The sequence below is a fragment of the Emydura macquarii genome, unplaced genomic scaffold, assembly GCF_026122565.2.
Source record: "Emydura macquarii macquarii isolate MOO-44397 ecotype Brisbane River unplaced genomic scaffold, CSIRO-AGI_Emac_v2 contig_1692, whole genome shotgun sequence".
Lineage (NCBI taxonomy): Eukaryota > Metazoa > Chordata > Testudines > Chelidae > Emydura > Emydura macquarii.
In genome coordinates, this window is record NW_027131829.1 from 2842277 (window position 1) to 2861171 (window position 18895).

General features: G+C 54.4%; 1 protein-coding gene across 2 annotated transcripts; it reads left to right on the forward strand.

Annotated features, from left to right (window-relative positions):
- Window positions 1–3691: 3691 nt before the first annotated feature.
- Window positions 3692–18252, forward strand: PRR29 (proline rich 29). Of its 2 annotated transcripts, none has more exons than XM_067556292.1 (6): window positions 3692–3825; window positions 5324–5414; window positions 7309–7424; window positions 15551–15750; window positions 17184–17254; window positions 17849–18252. In XM_067556292.1, exons 2-6 carry the CDS (start codon window positions 5339–5341, stop codon window positions 17878–17880), a joined length of 495 nt encoding a protein of 164 aa, XP_067412393.1. In that variant the 5' UTR covers window positions 3692–3825; window positions 5324–5338; the 3' UTR covers window positions 17881–18252. The 2 variants fall into 2 exon arrangements, with proteins under 2 accessions (XP_067412393.1, XP_067412394.1); XM_067556293.1 differs by having other exon boundaries at window positions 3756–3821.
- Window positions 18253–18895: the final 643 nt, after the last annotated feature.

Sequence of the window (18895 nt, forward strand, 5' to 3'; positions counted from 1 at the left end):
GCAGCCACTCTTCACCTGGGAGGCTCTGGGCCAGGAACAGAGAGGACCCTCCAAGAACTGAGCAAAGAGTAACCCAAGAGAGCGATCAGTGTCCAGAAGCAAAATGATAGCAGCCAGTAAATGAGATTCATACCACTGCTGAAAAGCTTCATTAACCTGGAGGAAGAGTTCAATTATCTATAATGCTATCAGCAATTCAGTATTAGATGGGGGATATGAATGTAATGCACCAAAGGCTGGATTGACGCCATGTTTGCTCCCACTGAGTAATACCTTCCTCTGCGTGTGACGGTGGCGGAATCTGGCCCCCGTCCACCTTTTGCCCAGCAAGTTCCATCTCTGCAAATACCCACTCTCTGCGCATCGGGTTCTTCAGTCTCTGACAGAACAGGGAAGCACTGTAGATCTGCAATCCCCAGCCGCTGCCCACGGAGGGACAAGGGGTTCCATCTCAGGGAGGGAGTGCGGGACTGAGAGGTGGCTGACAGTGCACAATAATGACTCCCCATCACTGCCCCTTTCACCTGCCTGAGCGATCGGCAAGGGGGGAAGCGACAGGCTGAGCAAAAAGCACACTGTTCCCCTGGAGTCATCCTCCAGTGGGCAAGGAGAAGGCAGGAGCCATGGCAAGACAGATGAGAGGACAGCTGAGGAGTTTATGAGGGGCTAAGGAGAAGAGCTGAGGAAGAGCCCTATGGTGCTTGAAACTTGTCCCTGTCACCAACAGAAGTTGGTCCAATAAAGGATATTCTTTTGCCCAGCTTGTCTCTCTCATATCCTGGGACCAAAACAGCTGCTCCAACACTGTAATTTCTTTGCTCATGAGTCAATACGCAGTATTACAACTTATTTCCTCCTGATATACAGCCGCTTTGAGGTTAGCTGCTGATTCCCTGCCCACCGGTTCACACTAATTCTCACCATGCTTCCCATACTAAAGCTTTCAGGGCATTTTGATGGGCATCTAATAAAACTGCCAACAAGCACTTTAAGGTCATGGCCACCGTGTCATCTTAGTTGACTCTCATTAGCTCTCTTGATTGCCTCCAACACTTCTAACAGAATGTTTCATTACCAGGCAAATTGTTACTACGAGTAAAATGTATGAACATCACCAAGATTTCTATAGCAAGCAGGCTGGGCTCCGCAAATAATGCTAAATTAGGAGTTATAGCAAAAGCCAGTGAGGACAGAGAAACAATCCAGAAGGGCCTGGAGAAATTAGAAACATTGAGAGAAAATTTAATCTAGCAGGGGGAAAAAAAGCAGAAGAGATTCAATGACAGGAAGCTGAAGCTAGACAATCTGAGAATAGCAATTAATTGTAAATTTTTCACAGTGAGAGCATTTAACCATTGAAACAATTTACCCAGGAACATCGTGTATTCTCCATCACTTGCCATCTTTAAGTCAAGACTCATAGACTTTAAATCCAGAAGGGACCATCATGATCAATTGTCTCTTTCTAATAGATACTCTATAGCACAACCAGAAGTTATGGCTTGATTCAGGAATCTCCTGAGTGAGGTTTTCTGGCCTGTGCCATGCAGGACACCAGACTGGGTGGTCCCTTCTGGCCTTAAAAATCGATGGAGCTATGAAAACACTAACAAAAGGAGATTCAGCTTGGGAAAATGCAGCTAATAGAACAACTTCATGGCTGGAAGCATCATGCAGGGAAAGGCCAGGTGTTGCTCTGATCTCCGAGTAGCACGGAGAATAGGTGCGCCATTCACTCGGACTGCAGGGTGCGAGGAGCTGATGCTGCACATGTAGGGAAGGGATCCCTGGACCATGCTTCCGCTTTGCCTTATGCAAGGTATATGGCCTGATCCCCATTGCAGAGGGAGTGGACAGCTGATGCACCCCGTACCACAAGGCTGGAGAGCAGCTACCTCTTTGGTACTGGGCATCAGGTCAGAATGAAGTCAAGAAAACAACTGTGGAAGACCCGCCCAGCCGCCTCTCTCCTTTCCAGCCCCCTGCTCTGCAGCTGGGAGGCGCTGGGACTCTCCTGCCTGTGGAGTGCTCCAGCCAGCCTGCCTGACAGAACGACGTGCAGCTGCCTAGGGGAAGAACTGCACTGATGCCAATGGAATTACGCCCGTGCAGAGCCCCTGCGCGTGATTGACCCCCTATGGGCAGGCTCCCCAGGCCAGGGCTGTGAAGTTGGAATGCACAAGTGTGCAAGGAGCTTTCACACGCTCAGCTCAGCTCCTCCCACCAGGTCGATTGCGGCCCGCTCCTCCCTTCCCCCAGTGCTTTGCAGCTGGAAGTTCAGCACATGAAAGGGCTTTCATTAACTCACAATTATCCCACTATTATCCCTTATCATTAAAGCACCTCTTTGTAAGGAGAGAACGACACGAATAGCTCCTTTGATCCTTGGGGAGGCTCAGTCAAGAAGGGGGCTAAGTGGGAGAAACAGAGACACCCCGGGTCGCCCCCACTCTGAAGGGAGAGAGACAGATCTGAACATGAAAGGCCCTGACACAATCATCCTCTTGAGAAATGGCTTGACAGGTTGCCCGCCTCACTCCAGCTGTCTTAGATCCCCAGCCTGCACTTACCGACGCCTTCCACTCCACCAGCTTGCCCCCTTTCTCAGCAGGGTGTCACCTGATCTGGCTGACCCCTTTCCACGCCTGGGCAGTCCCATGGGGTTTTCAGACGCTTCTCATTTCCTTTGTGCCTTGTAGGAACTCCCCAAGCCAAACTGTCCTGGAATCAGAACGATGGGATGGCCCAATGGTTAGAGCACTAACTAGGCCTTGGCAGATTCTGTCTTTGCTGTTCCCTTGTAAGCCAATGTCCAGTTTGTCCATGAGTCTGTCTTAGATCCTTATCTGGCCCCCCTCACTACAGTAACTGAGCACCTCACAGTCTTTAACGTATTTACCCTCCCAGCCCACCTGTGAGGCAGGGTAAAGCTAGGATCCCCGTGGGAGCCGAGACCCAAAGAAGCCAACTGACCTGCCCAAGGTCACATGAGACTTGTGTAGTGCAGCTGGGAACCGGGCCCAGGTCTCGCAAGTCCGTGTGCACTAACCACCAGACCATGCTGCCCTTCTGTCTCAGACACCCGGGAGCATTGGAAAATCCCACCAAGTGCCTATCAGCATCTTCAGTGCCTAGATACCTTGACAAGTCTGGCCTTTGTTACTGGGAGGTTCTGGTCCCCGGAACACAGCAGTCTGACCCCAGCGGGAGCCAGGCCATTGCTCTTGCTTTAGTCTTACCTTGGCCTCTGAAATCTTTCTTTTCAGTCACTGTTGGAGTTTGCTGCTACATGGCTTTCCAGCTGTTCTTCGCAAAGCTCAGAGTGATGGCGCCATTGCTGTGCGTGGCTAACTCTGCGGAGGCGGGGATGTGTGCCCGAGGCCAGATGTGAACCGCTGATTCATGCTGGTGAGGATTTCCTCGCCTCAGAGTCACCCTACAGCCCTAGGAGGGTGCTGGGGCTGCATCTCGTGCCCACGAAGGCTAGGAATGCCAGAGCGAAGGCTGCCTGCACAACCTTAACTGTGCCCCCCGTGTGCGTGCGCTTCCCTGCAGTGCAGGGGTTCTCCAGAGTCAGGGCCTGTCTCTCTGGAGACGGGATGCACTGGGAGAGCCCGGATGAGACGCCTTCTCTGCCTCCAGCACGGGTTTGTTTACACAAGGCAGCTATAGCAACGAGCTGTGCTGCGGTGACTGCTTCGCTGCTCCCTGCTCCTGCTCTCCCATCCGGTCCTCGCCGGCGAGCCTCCTTCACCATGAATTTGGGGGCAGCTGAGGCCGGGGGGGAGCCTCCACCACTGGTGCAGATCATCCAACAGCCAGTAGGTAAATCCTGGAGGTCGAGGCACGGATTACCGTCTTGCTGAGTCGCTCGTGCTTGGCTGGCCCGGCCCGGCCCCAGGGACTGGGCAGATCTGGGGCAGCCAGGTCCCGATTCCTCAGGCTGGACCTTCCTCTGCCTTAGCGAGAGGCGGTCAGGACGCTGCCTTTCTAGCTCTTCCTCGCCTCCTGCGCCATGACAGCGTGTGACGGCGCCCGGCCCCAGGAGACCTAACGTCCTGGGGGCTCTGACTGGGCCGGGGATGAGGGGCACTGGAGAGATGGGGGGGGGGTTAGCGGTGAGGTGAGGCTGGTAGTGGGGTGGGATTGGGACGAAGGGGGGGTGGCGTGGGGGCCTGGGCTGGGATTTGGCCTCCTCGCGAGATTCCCCTCTGCCTGCTCCTGGCTCTGCAGGGTCCGAGGGCCTGTCCAGAGCCTGCGCCCGCCAGAGCAGAGGGCCCCCGGGGGCTGAGACCTCACACACACGCATGCGCTGGTGGGCGGCAGCAGGCCGGCCAGTGCAGCAACAGGCACCTGTCAGTCCCGGCGCTCAAAGTGGGGCTAGCCCCCCGGGGGCGGGCTCAGGCCATGGCTCAGCCCCTCTTCCCTTCCCCCCACTCCCAGCCTTTCCTACGTCGTACTCCCAGCCCTGCCTCAGCCCAGCTCCCCCCACTCCCAGTCTCTCCCCCTGAAATCCCCCCACTTCCAGCCCCTCATCCCCCCAACTGCCCCATCCCATCCCCTCCCCCCAACTCTCCCCTTCTTTGTCATTTCCAGTCACCGGGGCCTGGCCCTGCCAGAGCCTGGGCCCGGTGGCCTCGGCCTGATCCCATGCTCGCAGTGGTGAGCGCTGGTGGGGTACAGGAAGCTCCTCTGTCCCACCAGCAGCCAGACAGCCAGGACCTGCGCAGCCCCATTGCCCCAGCAAACCCAGACTGAATGTCCGTCCCTCCCTGTCTGTCCCTCTCTCCCTCCCTCTCATGGGCTTGCTCGCTCTTGCTCATTTTCTCTCCCTGGCTCGTTCACCCTTCTGCAGCCCAGCCAGGGTGCCAGAGCTTCCTCTGATCAGCTGGCGCGAGGGCCGGGCCCCTGGCGATGGGTGAGGTTCCCAGACACACAACTCATCGTTGCCGGCCATTTTGCTGTTCTACGACACCAGCATGTCTCTGTCCTGAGTGAGGCTCTGCAGACGTAAGCCAGCACCAACAGGCTGGTCGGGGACCTTGAAAGTCTCCCACCTTAATTCTCAGACTATGCAGAGGCGACATGTGAAATGGGTGCCAGGAATGGGGCAATGATCTCCAAACCCACCCGCTCCCTCATGCTGGAAATCTCTGCATCTGAAACCTGCCCTGCTCCATGCCCTGGATTAGAGGAAATGGTAGATTTACTGAATCAAAGGAACAAAACCCTACAGAATCCTGGCGGGGGGTGAGATTTTCTCTCTTTCTGTGCTTTTGGGCTTCTCCCTCTCTGATTAGTTGCCCTTTGCATTGTTTTCTAGATTCCTCAACAGCCGATGACAATATTTCAGCAGATCCCTGGGGTCCTGTCCCCTTTCACTCAGCCTATAAGGCCAGGACACATCCGCGAAGGTAAGAGACTGTAATTTTTGGAATACAAAATCTTAACTGCACGTTCAGCAACATTAACAAATACTCAGGCTGCATTTCTAATGTTAAAAAAACAACCAGACAGATGTTTAAAATGAATATCTTTATTCATCGAGGGCACATCGTCCCCTTCAAAGCAGGTACTTGTGACCAGTCCCAGAGACTGCTCGGTGACAATGTCTAGCTGGCAGAGAGGGTGCACAGGGATTTATGGGGATCCCCTGGGCCTAATGCCTACACAGTAGTGTGGCAAATCATGGCACGTGAAATCTCTACCAACAGCCAGTAACGTGCTGGTTGTTCTAGTAATTGTGAGATGTATGGAGGGGTGATATTTGAGGAGTTATGTATCCCTACTGAAAACTATGAAAACAATGTAAATTCAGACAGGGTCACCTGAAGGTGATAAACAGATTCTGTTCAGGCAGGGGGTAGGAGATGCTTCTCTCTTCCGGGCTGACCATTGCGTGTCTTACAATGTAAGTCGATCTGCACACGGAGCCACGAGCTAATCAAGATTGTGAAGTCGACAAAAGATCACAAAATCTGCAAGAAGGAACACACAGCAGGGGGTTGTCCTGCTCATGACTAAGATCAAAGAATTAGGCCTGGTCTACACTAAAAAATGAAGTCACCTTAACTATGTCGCTCAGGGGGTGTGAAAAATCCACACCCCTGCAGGGTGTAGTTAAGCCAACCTAACCCCCAGTGTAGACACTGATAGACTGATGGAAAAATTCTTCCCTTAACCTAACTACCATCTCTTGGGGAGGTGGCTTACCTATGCCGCCGGAGAACCCCTCCCATCACGGTAGGTAGTGTCGACTCTGAAGCAGTACAGCAGCGGAGCTGTGCCACTGTAGCGTTTCAAGGGCAGACAAGCCCTTAGTGTGATACCTCAGGAGAATGCAGAGACCTCCAGCATCCTTCACCTCGCAGACAAGCAGCCAGCATGCTTGTCTTAAGAAGAGAGGATCAGGGTCAGCCTGTCTGCGAACCTGGGAGAAAGACTTTGGGTGAGCTAACCTGTCTGAGACAGGGCAATGTCTTGTTAGCTAAGTCTAAGCTCTAAAAGGTGTATTATGAGGTTTTTTAAGATGGAACCAGTTGTTTCTAATTCTTCTACCCACTTGCTATTACTGGAATCTCGCTTCTTTGTTAAATCAACTTATGCTTGTTTTCACTATGAACCAAGCTGAGTGCTGTGAGCAGAGCCGAGCGGTGGTGCTGAGGCATAACTGGTAATCTGGGGTTCGCTGTGAATTCTGTGACTGGCCCTTGGAGCAGGGGCTGGACACTGCAGAGGGACCCTCAGAGCACTCAGGTGTGCCTGTGCTGACCTGCAGAGCCTGTGTAGGCTGAGAGATAAGAGCGTGTGTTGTCCGTGGCTGGTGGAGCTGACTGCGGGCAGGCCCAGACAAGCCTCCCTCATGCTAAGAGGAGGTGGTAGCAAGGTGCCTCCCAAACCTGGTTCTCCCAGGGGAAGTATCACACACTCGAGTTAACGTCACTGACTCGACTGCTGCCGAATGGTCTAGCTGCTGTCAGCCTGTTTTTATACTGGCCGCTGTATCCAAACATCTTGCTTATTGCTCTTATGAGACCACAGCTGAGATCAGCTAATATTGCTGCGATTCCTGAAACCCAAGACTAGCCATTCCTGGCACAGGAAAGCAATGGGCATGTCCCTCAGGCTCCGAGATATGATTAATAACCTCCATGTCACTTATCGATCGTCTAGAAGCTATGTGTGCAACATTCAGCAAATAGCGTAGGGTTATTCCATCTAACCCCTTCTGTTGCTCCTAACTAAATGGCTTTGATCGCTCATTCTAATCCATCTCTAATAGTGAGGTTGTTATATTTATTTTGGCAGATTTAATAGAGTTGATGATGATCCAAAATGCCCAGATGCATCAGGTGATCATGAACAACATGACGATGTCTGCACTGACCTCCTTTGGATTCAGCCCAGCTCCCCCGAGTGCCCAGGTATGTGTGTCAGACTGGGACTGGACTGTCACACTCTCCGGAGTGGCTCACGACCATGAGTGCCAGACTCAGGGCAGACTGTCAGAAAACAGGGCAGATGCCCCACGCTGGTGCTGTGTTCTATCATTAGATTTCATCAAGCCAGTAACAAATGTGAACTCCTGGATCACTGTACCAATCTTACTGTGGAGTCATAGACGTCCCCTTAGGCTCTCCAGTCTATCTTGCCACTCAGACAAAGTGGATTGTGGGATTAAAGGTCATTTAACCCCAAAAGTCAGACCACATTCTGGTTGCTTTCAGTCCCAAGAGACCAATCACTTACTCCAGATCAGTTGGTACCCTAGATCTTACACCAAAGACAACCCCGATAGCCAATTCTATAGTAAACTAACTTACGGTTTATTAACTAAGAAAAAGGAATGAGAGTTACTGAGAGGTTAAAGCAAGTAAAATATATGTACAGGTGAGTCACAGTCTCTAATTCCAAATGGTAGCAGAGATGTGCTAATCTGCCAGATTCCCAAAAGTGTCTTAGGGCTCCCCAGAATAACTCTGGCGATATCCATCTTCTCATCCAGTTATTCCACCCTGTTAGAATCCAAACAGTCCACAGATGAAGGACTTTCCCTGAATCCGTACTCAGAGCTTCTTCTCACAGAAAACAAGCTGCCAAGGTCACTACTTTGGCCTTGGGCTCATCCTTTGATGATGGAGAGGGAGAAAGGCATTTTGAGTCTTTGACCTCGGACCATCACACACAATGACCACTTGCTTTGAAATTAGCACTTTTCTGTTAAAGTTCTGCCTTTGCATTCCACAAGGCTTCTCTCCCTGTGGTGGGTTATTGGTTACAGGGATATACACAATGTGAATGCTTGCGCCTACATTATAACAGGCTACAGATAAGTGAAAACAATGCAAGTAACATCCCATTCGTTTTCAGTAAGTTTAAAAACCATATACATTTAACAATCACTTTGATCAATACCAATACACAAGTGAATTGGCCTGGCTTCCAGCTATGCATTTGTAAGCATGCACTGAGGTCTTTGGCATGAGCTGGTGCCTGATCTGCCAGCATCACGCCCCCAATGCAAAACTGGTGTATGAAGGGGTGTCACTGATGCTCCTGAATACACGTCAGGGTCCCTCATTTCCCATCAGACATCAGCCACTGGGTTCTCCTTTCCCTTGATATGAATTATTTCCATGTCACATGCCTGTAGGGCCAGACTCCCTGAAGAAACCTAGAACTGGTTCCCTTGGCTCGGTGCAGCCATGTCAAAGGGGCAGGATCAGCTTAAAGCAGCACATTTTGTATTACAGAAGGAAGGTTTAAGTTGCTTAGCAGCGCAGACAAAGGCGTCGCGTTCTGCCTCATGACAGCCTACGTCTGTTCAGGGGGTCAGTTTTTTGCTTATGTAGGCAATGGGATGCTGCTTCCCCCCTTCCCCCCGCATCAATACTGCCCCTAACCCAGCGTCAGACACGTCAGTGCACAGCACAAATGGTTTGTTGAAAGCAGGACAGACTGAAGCAGGCTCTTTAGACAAAGCCTCTGTTCTGCCCGGGAAGCCTTTCTCATCAACCTCTGGCCAGGCCACCCGCTCCGGCTCCCCCTTTTTGTAAGGTCTGTTACAGGTGCCACAATGTCACTAACCCCATTTACAAACCTCCAGAGCAATAAAGGATTGGGCCTGCTTCTTGGTTCCAGGGGCAGGCCAGCTCCAAATGGCGTCTACCTTCAAGGGCTTGGGATGAACCAACCCACTGCCCACCCTGTGTCCTAGGTAGGACACCTCCGCAGCCCCCCTCTTCCACGTGGAGACTTTAGCAATGAGGCTGGCTTCTCTCAGCCTTTGTAGCACAATTCCCACCTGGTCTGAGTGGGCTTGCCAGGAGCTACTGAAAATAGCCAAGGCATCATATAGGCTCTGGCAAATGTCTGTAACCCCTGCAGCACCTCACAGACCCGCCATTGAAAGGTAGCCCCCGAATGTATTAACCCGAAAGGCAGAACTCAGAGAGTCCAGATTGCCAGGACCGATGAGCCAGATCCATGGTGCTTATGAATTTTTCATCCCCAGTAGACCCAGTAAGTCTCTATTCGGGGTGTGGGGTCTGGGTCAGGCTGGCTGACAATGTTTAGCTTCCTGTGATCCTCACCAAATGTCATGGTTTTGTCCTTGTTAGGTACCATTAGAATAGGGGACGCCCAAGGGCTTTTTGATTTAATAATTACTCCCATTTCAAGCATGCTTTCCACATGCTCCGGGATTTGTTTCTGCATTTCCCTTTTGGCCCAATCTGCATTTCTAGGAGCAGGATGGGGCCCTGATGTTTCAATGGAGGGTACAGTCTTGTCCCTTAAACCTGGCCGGTTGGAAAATACCTGTTTGTGCTGTTTTAAAAGGGCCTGCATTTCCTGCTGTGGGGTTGAATGTAAACCCTCCCTGAACTCAGGGCTCTCCAGGGGAGTCTCTTCCCTGCTCTCCCTGGCCAAATCAATTAAAGGGGCAGTAGACATTTCCTCATCAGCACAACAAATCACATTGACTGCCATCTCCCTGGCATGGTAAGCTTTTAATCCAGTGACATGCACTGACTCCCACTCCATGGGGCTTCCTTATATCATATACGACTTAATTCACTCTTTCTATCACCTCAAGAGGTCCTTCCCAATAATCCTGCATTTTGTTTTTCCTCACTGGGATCACCACTAACACTAACATAACTTTTTAAAGACTACGGATGTGAAATTTGCACTGTGGTCTGTCAAGTTTGCTCTGGGAAAACCTACTCTGCTGAAAATGGTGAACAAATCTGGAGCCACCGTTTCAGCCTCAATATTAGACAAGGCTGTGGCCTCAGCATCCCTGGTGGCAGAATTCACCACAGCAAGGGTACGTCTCTTTCCGTTTCTAGATGGTTTACTGAGAGCTCCCAGGATATCTGCAGGCACCTGGCAAACATTTCATTGCTAACAGGCAAAGGCCGCAACGACTCTTGCAGGGTCCCTTTTGTCCCTTAGGCTTCTGACATAAGTCACAACTCTTCCAGTAAACTTTTACCGTCTCAAACCGGAGAGGCCAATGGAACTTCGGGTTCAGTCTGTCACAGGTTCTCTCCACTCCCAAGGGCAGGTCTACGCTACACATTTACTTCGGTATAAGTATGTCACGCTGCACTATGAAAAATCCACCCCCCCGGAGCGATACAGTTATACTGACCTAAACCCCGCCGTGTAGACAGAGCTATGTCTCTCCCAGAGGTAATGTTATCAAGCCGACGGGACAGCTCCCTCCCATCAGCTAAGAGCATCTTCATTGGGGGAGGGGGGGTGCCTAGCACAGAATGGCTCCCATCCCCACACAGCCCTGCGGAGCAGACTAGGAGAGGGCAACGGGGATGAAGCTGAGCCGCAACAACCAGTCACGGCTCCTGATTCTCTGCTCCAGTCCTGTTGGCCAGTGAGCATGGTGCCCTAAGGGTCAGACGCCTGCCTGCTGGGGGCACCGTGTGCTCCACCTGCTCCCCTCTGTCAGGGCTGGGTGGACGGCATCAGACCCAGCTCTGCTGGATCCACGCGGCTAGTGGGTCGTTTTCTTTGCGCCGGGAGCAGGACCACACAAGGAATCTGTCTGTATGTTTAGATTGGGGTCCCTTGGCCTTTTAGAAACAGGCTGTCTGCCCTCAGACTCAGGGGCCCAGGGCATGTGCTGTAGGTGGGGTCACCTGAACCTCTTCCCCGTGCGTCTGTCTCACTGCACGTACCCCGTCCCGCTGTGGGGCCCCTGGCTGGTTGGGTGGGCAGGTGATGAGGCAAAGCTCCTGAGTTTCCATCCCTGTATCGTCTGGGCTGCATTCTATTCCCCATTCCTGTACGCAGAGCTGCAGTCACGTGAGTGGAGCTCTGTATCCCCATTGATCAGCGGGTGCTGAGTCTCCCCCTCTGCCCCGATCCTCAGAGTGTGTGAGTCTGCTACGGCCCCACTGACCCAGCCCTGCGCCTTAGCCCCAGCCAGACAGGCTCATGTTTTAGCTCTGACGCTCTTGGATTCAGGCCCTGCTGTGCCAGCCAAGATGGTGGCCATAACACATGCAGGCGGATCCCCTCAGACTGCCACTTTTGTCTGAACCAGCTCCGTAATGCCGGGCGACACTGGGGTAAGCCTGGCCCTCTGTGCACAGGCCAGCTGTGCGGAGTGAATGCAGCAGGGCTGGGCACTCCCTGAACAGTGAGGATGGAAGCAATTTATTAAACATAATAGTGCTGCGAAGGATTAAATGTAATAGTTGATTCAAAACACAATGATTAAATATTCCATTTCCACAGGGAAAACAAATGTTGTTTCCCTTTTGGCAGATGCAACAGCTGTGCCGTGTGCAGCCTCCCCATTCGCTGCTGGGGCCAGGGTTTGTTGCTAACTAGCTGTCATATCCCCGCTTCCTTCCCATCCCTCTGTGCCCTGGCTGAAGCAGCGGTCCTGCGTGCGTATGTGATCATCGAGTTAAAGGCCGACTCGGGATGCATACGCACGAGGGTGGGGGGGACGCATTCGAGTGCTGCTGTGTTCTGAAAAGTGACTGAATGGCTCCTGGCATGTTGTTTCGCTGATTCCAGATCACATGTGATCAAGCAAAGAGATGTTTCACTAGCTTATAGAATCATAAAACCACAGGGTTGGAAGGGATCGCAAAGGTCCTGTAGTCTAACCCTCTGCCAAGATGCAGGATTCCAACCTGCAAACTCCCCTGGGCTCCCAGAGTCAATCGAGGGCCTTTCCTTTCTTTCCATCACCAGTTTTAATGCCAAATCAGACCCTCCAGGTCACCTGTGCAGCCCCATTGTTGTCAGTGCATCCTGACCTGGCGGACAAGGTGGAACTTAGCTAACAGTTCTGTGGGGGAGGCACAACAAGGAACAGACTCCAGCTCGCTCTCCCTTAGCAGGGCTGGCTCTGTGGCCTGATGGCCGTAAAGAAGTGTCTTTTTGTCACTGTAGCGGGCAGATCGGACTCAGAGCTACAGGAGGAGCTGAGTTCAAAGGGCCCGTACTTGAGGAGAATGCCGGGATGTCTGGTGAGCTCACCTGCACTAAAGACACACATTGCTCTTGATTAAAACTTGAGGTAACCCCAGGAATTGCTCCATCCAGGAAAATTCCACCTGACCTGGGAGACCAGATTCAGCTGACTTCAGAAGTTACAGTATTAGAAAACCAGGGGCCTGACTGGGTACATCCAATGGTGTTGGTAGAAAAAACAAATAATGTTCTGAGGACGTACCTAAAACCACAAGAACATGATATAGCTGTCTGCTCTCCAAGAAGGTATTTATAGACCGTTCAAGTCATCTCTTAATCTTTGCTTGGATACACTAAATAGATTAGGCTTCTGTATCTCTCTGTGTGAGGCAGGTTTGCCAGACCCTGAATGCTTCTTGTATCCCTTTCCCAATTAGTCAACATCCTTTTTAAAATGTGGACACCAGAACAGGGCCCAGGATCTAGTGATGGTCTCCCTAATGCTGTAGACAGAGGCAATACTACCTCCGACTCTGCATTCTCCCGCTCACCCAGCCACGGCTCACGTTAGCTCTGGGAGCTCAGGGTCAGCTGTGTTTAATCCTGGCCCTGAACTCCCATTTAGAGCCACTGCTTTCCAACAGACACCCCAACCCAATAACTGTGACCTACATTCCTTGTCCCTAGATGTGTGACCTGACATTTGGCTGCTTAAAGTACATGTTGCTCCAGTGAGCCCAGCTCCCCAAGTAATCCAGACCGCTCCGTAGAATCACCCTCTCCTGACTGGTGTTTACCTCCCCACCAGTGCTGGGGCCATCGGCGGATTTCACTGGCCTTACGTTTTGCATAGTGGGGCGGTCGCCTGCGGTGAGACTCAGTGACACTGCTGGATGGAGGGGGAGAAGTAGTTCCACAGGCCTCCCCCGCAAAATGCTAACTCTGAGACGGGCCCGCCTGGGCCTGGTAAGGGGAACCACAGGCTAAAATACCCCGTGGCATGGCTGGAGCACTGGCAGAGCCACAACGGGGCAGCTCACTTTAACAGGGTGGTCTTGGTAACCCTGAGCCTGTCCCTGGAACCCAGCCTACCACAGATGTAACCGTAGCACGGAGAGGCCTCCCCGCGGTAACCGTAGCTCTAGGCCAGGAAGTCCTACTGGTCCGAGGCTAAACCTAACCCCGAGAAGCCACCTTTAGTAACCTTAACTGTAGTCCAGGGACTCCTATACTTAGGGAGCCTAACCATAGCCCAGGGAGCCCTACCCCAGGTCACCCTAACCCTAGCCTGAGGATCAATATCGGCCCAAGGCCTATCCGTACCCTTGGGAACCCTAGTCTGGGGAGAGCTGGTGACTCCAGGCCTAGCCCTAGTCCGGGGTGGACTCCCTGTGCCCCACCTATGCCATCGTTAGTTGTCTCCCAGCCTAAGGGGGCAGGATTAATTGGGGTCAGGTGACAGCCGGAAACATCTGGGCCTCATAAAAGGGCGGCGAGACAGCACTCAGTTTGGAGGAGGGCTGACAAGGAGCAAGCTGGGCTCCTATGGGGAGGCCCTGAAGCAGAGTTGCGGGGGACTCGAGGGAAGCAGCCTGCACAGGTGAGGGCTGAAGATGGAAAGGGAGCCCTGAGGGCAGGCTGCAGAGGAGCCCAGGTGGGGCAGGGCCAGGGAGGCCCTTTTGTTTGGCCTTCTGTTACCCCAGAAGGGGACTGAACTCTGGGCGTGACTCAGCCAGCCGGCTGACCTGTGGGAATCCCCAGGAGAGACAAAGCCCTGGTGAGGGGAACTGAGGCAGGGAGTGACTGCAGTGCCAATCTTGGCTAGGAGGGGGTGCTGCAAGGCAGGCCTGCCCCGTGACACTCACGATGATCCGGCCGGCAGGACGCCCAGCTTCTAAACACTGAATTTCCCGATTGAAAATCAATCACTCAATCAAATGGCAATGCCCTCCCCTCCCCCGCGACAGGGACCCCAGCTGGGAACGCGTAACAGATTCTCCACTCCCTCTCCCGCCCGCCAAACGCCAGCCTCACGCCCCAGCCCATGGGGCGGTCAGGCAAGCTGCTCTCCACGAGATCTATCCCCCAGGCCCACTGCCCGGCTCAGGGCACTTGCTCCCGAGGGGATGGCCTGGCCCACCCCGCATGAGGTTAAGCCAACGTCCTGGCTGCGTAGCAAAGCTCTGCAAAGGCAGGAAACGGCCACAGCAAGGCTGCTGCGTCCTCTGCCACGCAAGCCAGGCAGTGAGTAAAGCCCGACCTCATCCCCAACACGCCCAGCCTCCGCGACCGTGCGTCGAACCAGGGGGGTGACGGGAACCTGGCTTTTCACGACACATAATGCCTTCCCTCTGCAGTGCGAACGTTCACTCGCCGTAGCCGCCCCGGCTAGCCAGCCTTGGCTCCCTGCCCCTGCCGCTTCACGGCCGGCACAGGCCCTCCATCTCTGAAGCTGCAGGAAAGCATCCGCTGAAGGCCTGCAGAGCTCAGCCCCTCGCCCGGGGAGAAGGGGACTCCCAAAGTTGCTGAGGCAGGACCTGCATGGCAGAGCCGGTAGGAACTCAGCTGTGACAGCCGCCGTTGGAACAACTTAGCAAGGACTGGGATGGATTCTCCATCCCTGCCCATTTTTAAATCAAGATGTTTTTTTTTTCTAAAAGCTCTGCTCTGGTTCAAGCAGGGATGAATTCAGGGAAGCCCTAGAGCCCGTGATGTACAGGAGGGCAGACTAGGTGATCACGGGAGTACCTGCCAGCTTTGCAATCTCGGACGCACAAAGAGGATTTTTTACCCACGCTGCTGGACTCAGACAGACCCTGCGGTTCCCTCTGGCTCTCCAGCTGCTCTCCCATGCTGCCCGGTGTCACCGCACAGCGTGTCCCTAAGTCCCGTCCTGCGCTCATGGAAGGTACTGCTGGCTCCACCACAGTCTCATGCTACAGCACGAGATCAGGGCCACCGACCGTACGCCATGAGAGACCCCGAGTGACGGGCAAGCCCCGGTGCGAGCAGCAGAGCCTGTGAGCATGGAGGCGTTTTGGGGGCACGGTCAAAGGCAAGGAGATTCTCCAACAGGCTTTTTATCCCTTCCCTGCAGGTGAACCTGGTCCCGCTGCACATTGAAGATGAAGAAGCAGATCTGGTATTCCACCACCACTATGAACCATACCCCAGCGCCACTCCTGTCCCCCCATGGCAGCCTCTGCTACAGCCTTCAGCATGGGCACAGGAGCCCCCTAGCATACGCCACCTCGACCTGGACCCGCACCCAGCCCCAGCAGCCAGGACTCTGGATGGGTGAGTAACCAGGATGCACCTTCAGTGGGGAGCCAGCCCCAGAGACACTAGGGAGGTGTGGCCAGGCCAGCAGAGGGAGCAGGTGTTGGTGCCGTGAGCGGAGAAGGGGGGTGATGAGTTTATCAAGTGAGCAGGGAAGGGAGGAAACGCCCTGGTCCCAGCCACATCAGCGTGGGAGATGGGCAGAGCCAGCTGCAGTGAATCTAGGGATTCCAGTAAGTTCTCCCATTTAATTATCCCATGCACCGCGTCACCTGCTCCCGCTCAGATCCCCTGGCCAGGCCCTTCCGTGCAGGCAGGGAGGGGTGCTGCTGCCACTGCCAGTGGAGGCGGGGAGGGGGACAGGCTGCTGGCACTGGGGCGGGGGGCCATTCCAAGGTGCATTTTAAAATCTCAGTCTGGGCACTAACAGGGGGTCTGTCTGGAGAGAGGGGTGCACAAGGCCCCATGTGCATTGTGGGAGATGTAGCCCGGCCCATAGAAGAGAACGGGGGCACGTGGAAACTGAACTACAGCTCCCATGAAGCACCGCGGCAGGACAGTCAAAGAAATATTTGGTTCAGGGACGTTTGGTGTTTTTAACAAAAAATCGAAGTTTTCCAGGGAGCGCCGACACTTGTCATGAACAAAATCATTGGGTCAGAAACCCCATTTTCTGTCATCCTGTTGACATGTACAGTTTGCACCCAGCCCTCGCCAACAGGGGTGATGGAGAGTAGCCGGTGAACCCGGACCCGCGGGGGGGCCGCTCATTTTATAAGATGTAACTAAGCAGACTCACTCCTTCGACATTTACGTCCTTGTGGCTAGGCACTGGGCTGGGACTCAGGAGATCCAGGTTCAATTCCTGGCCCTGACACAGAGTCCCTGGGTAATGATGGGAAAGTCACTTCACCTCTGTGCCTCGGTTCCCCATCTGTAACATAGGGATGGAAAACTCACCTCTCTCCTGCCCTTTGCCTTCTCTGTGCACACGGTGAGCTGTCTGGGGCAGGGAGTGACTCTTGCTCTGTTTGTGGGTACGCACACATGTGCACAGTACCTGTCACAACAGTGTGTGTGTGTGTGTGTGCATGAGTGTATGTGCATGTGCAGCACCTGGCGCAACAGGGTTCCTAGCCTAGCTGGGGCCTGTGTGTGCTCCTGCAATAATTCACACGTGGGTGACAGGTGAAGCATCCCTGGGAGATGGGGCTATGGGGGGGTGGGGATATTCGGGAGCGGACGGGAGTGCCGGACAGGGTCTTCCTGCTGTGTGAGCCTGAGGGTCTTCCCTGGCTGGGCTGGCTGGACTCTCTGCCTCTGGGACTCACGAATCTGTTCCCTCCGCTAGCCCCTGCAGGCTGCCGTGGTTTGGCTTGTTTCAGGGGACGGGGAGCCCCCTTCTCTCCCTGGATCGCCTCTGACTCCCTGCCCTCGCTTTGTTTTCACAGCAAAGTGGTTCCTCCGCCCCCGCCGCCCAGCGCCACTGGGACAGTGGGAGCCGACGTCCCTCCTGCCGCGGGTAAGCGCACCTTCCGCCAGCAGAATGGACGTGTCCAAGCCTGCCCGTGGCACAGTTTGTCCATGCAGAGGTGGCCGTCTCTCCCCTCCAGCCACAGACAAACCCCTTCCTGCGCTGGCTGGCCCTCGCGGCTCTCCCCGTCCTGAGAGGAGGCTTGAGGGGCCCAGCCCATCTCCTCCTCCTCGAGCCTTTGCTCTCTGGCTGATCCCCAGCGGCACCATCCGCTGCCACCTGCCTGGATGTTAGGGCCCACCCAAGTGTACCCAGTGCTCGCCTTCCCCAGCCCCGGGGCAGGGATCCAGCCAGCAACAGCCCCAAGGTGAATGCAGGGGGCTGGTAAATGCAGATTAGCTCCAGACCGCAGCACAGCCCTGCAGCGCGGGAGCCTCCCTGCTGCTTTCCCTGCCTGCTTCCCTTGGGTCCTAGTCCTACGGCCCAAACGTCCAGGCTGAATCCCTCAGCTCCTGCTGTTCGGCTCGGGGCCTGGCGCTGGGGTCCCTCTGGCCTTGCATCCCTCTGACATCCGGGCTGACAGGGCAAGGCCACGGGCCGCTCCCTTGCTGCACTGCTTCCCCCTCCCCTTTCTCTCTGCAGAGTATTACGACTACACCCAGGGGAAGCTGTGAGCCACGCCTCGGTGCTTCCTGAGAACGCTCCTCTTCGCCTGCGCCCCCCGTCCCTGCCTGGCTCCGGGGTTCCCCCACTGCAGCAGGTGTCCCCCCGGCCCAGGGAAGCCGGCACGCCGGGCCCTGACAGACCGCTGCTGTGCTCCTGCCCCCCTTGTGAACTGGACCAGCTCCTGCAGCCACCTCATCTCCCGCCATCTCTCACCATCATCTCCCGCCACGCGCTTCTCCCCCGACCCACAGAGCGGCCAGGGCAGCTTGTCTGGACTCACGCTTCAGCTACTCAGAAGGTGCTTTATTGTCCCACTGTTTCCATGGCGTGGCTGGTCCCTGATGTGGCAGTTTCTCCAGTCCCAGGGCTGAAACTGCAGGGAAGAAGAGGCTGTGCTATTAAGTGCAACTACTGGGGGGGGGGCATCCGTCCCCCCAGGACCCCCCCTTTGCTGTCTGCTGGCGAGGGTTACACGTGCACAGCCTGTCCCGCACTAGACACGCGTTTGCTCAGATAAAGGCGTGCCTGCCTCCCGCTGAGCGTCCCAGCCAAGCAGCAGACGAATGACTCGCAAACCGGACCTGACACATGCCCATCAAAACAGACAGTTACCTTGACAGGTTACATAGTCCTCCCGAGCGTGTCATAAATAATGATGAGGTGGCAGGAGCTGCTTTATGCAAGATTCATACAGCAGCGGAAGGAGCTGCTGGTGTGACACCACACTGCCAGCTGGGCCAGCCGTGTGCGTGGAAGAGGATCAATCCTGGGACCTCTAGGTCTTAAAGCATAATCTGCTGCTTGATCTATGGCCCCGCTCTGCTAGCGAGCTGGGAAGCAGGGTTAGCTGCTGCTACGTCACCCCACTACCGGGAGAGCCCCACTGTGTGGGCATGGCCATGGTCTCAGACAGTGCCAGGTGCTTTGAGGGACTGAACAGAACAGGCAACCATAGAGCGATCCATCCCATTGTCGACTCCCGACTTCTGGCAAACAGAGGCTAGGGACACTCAGCGCATGGGG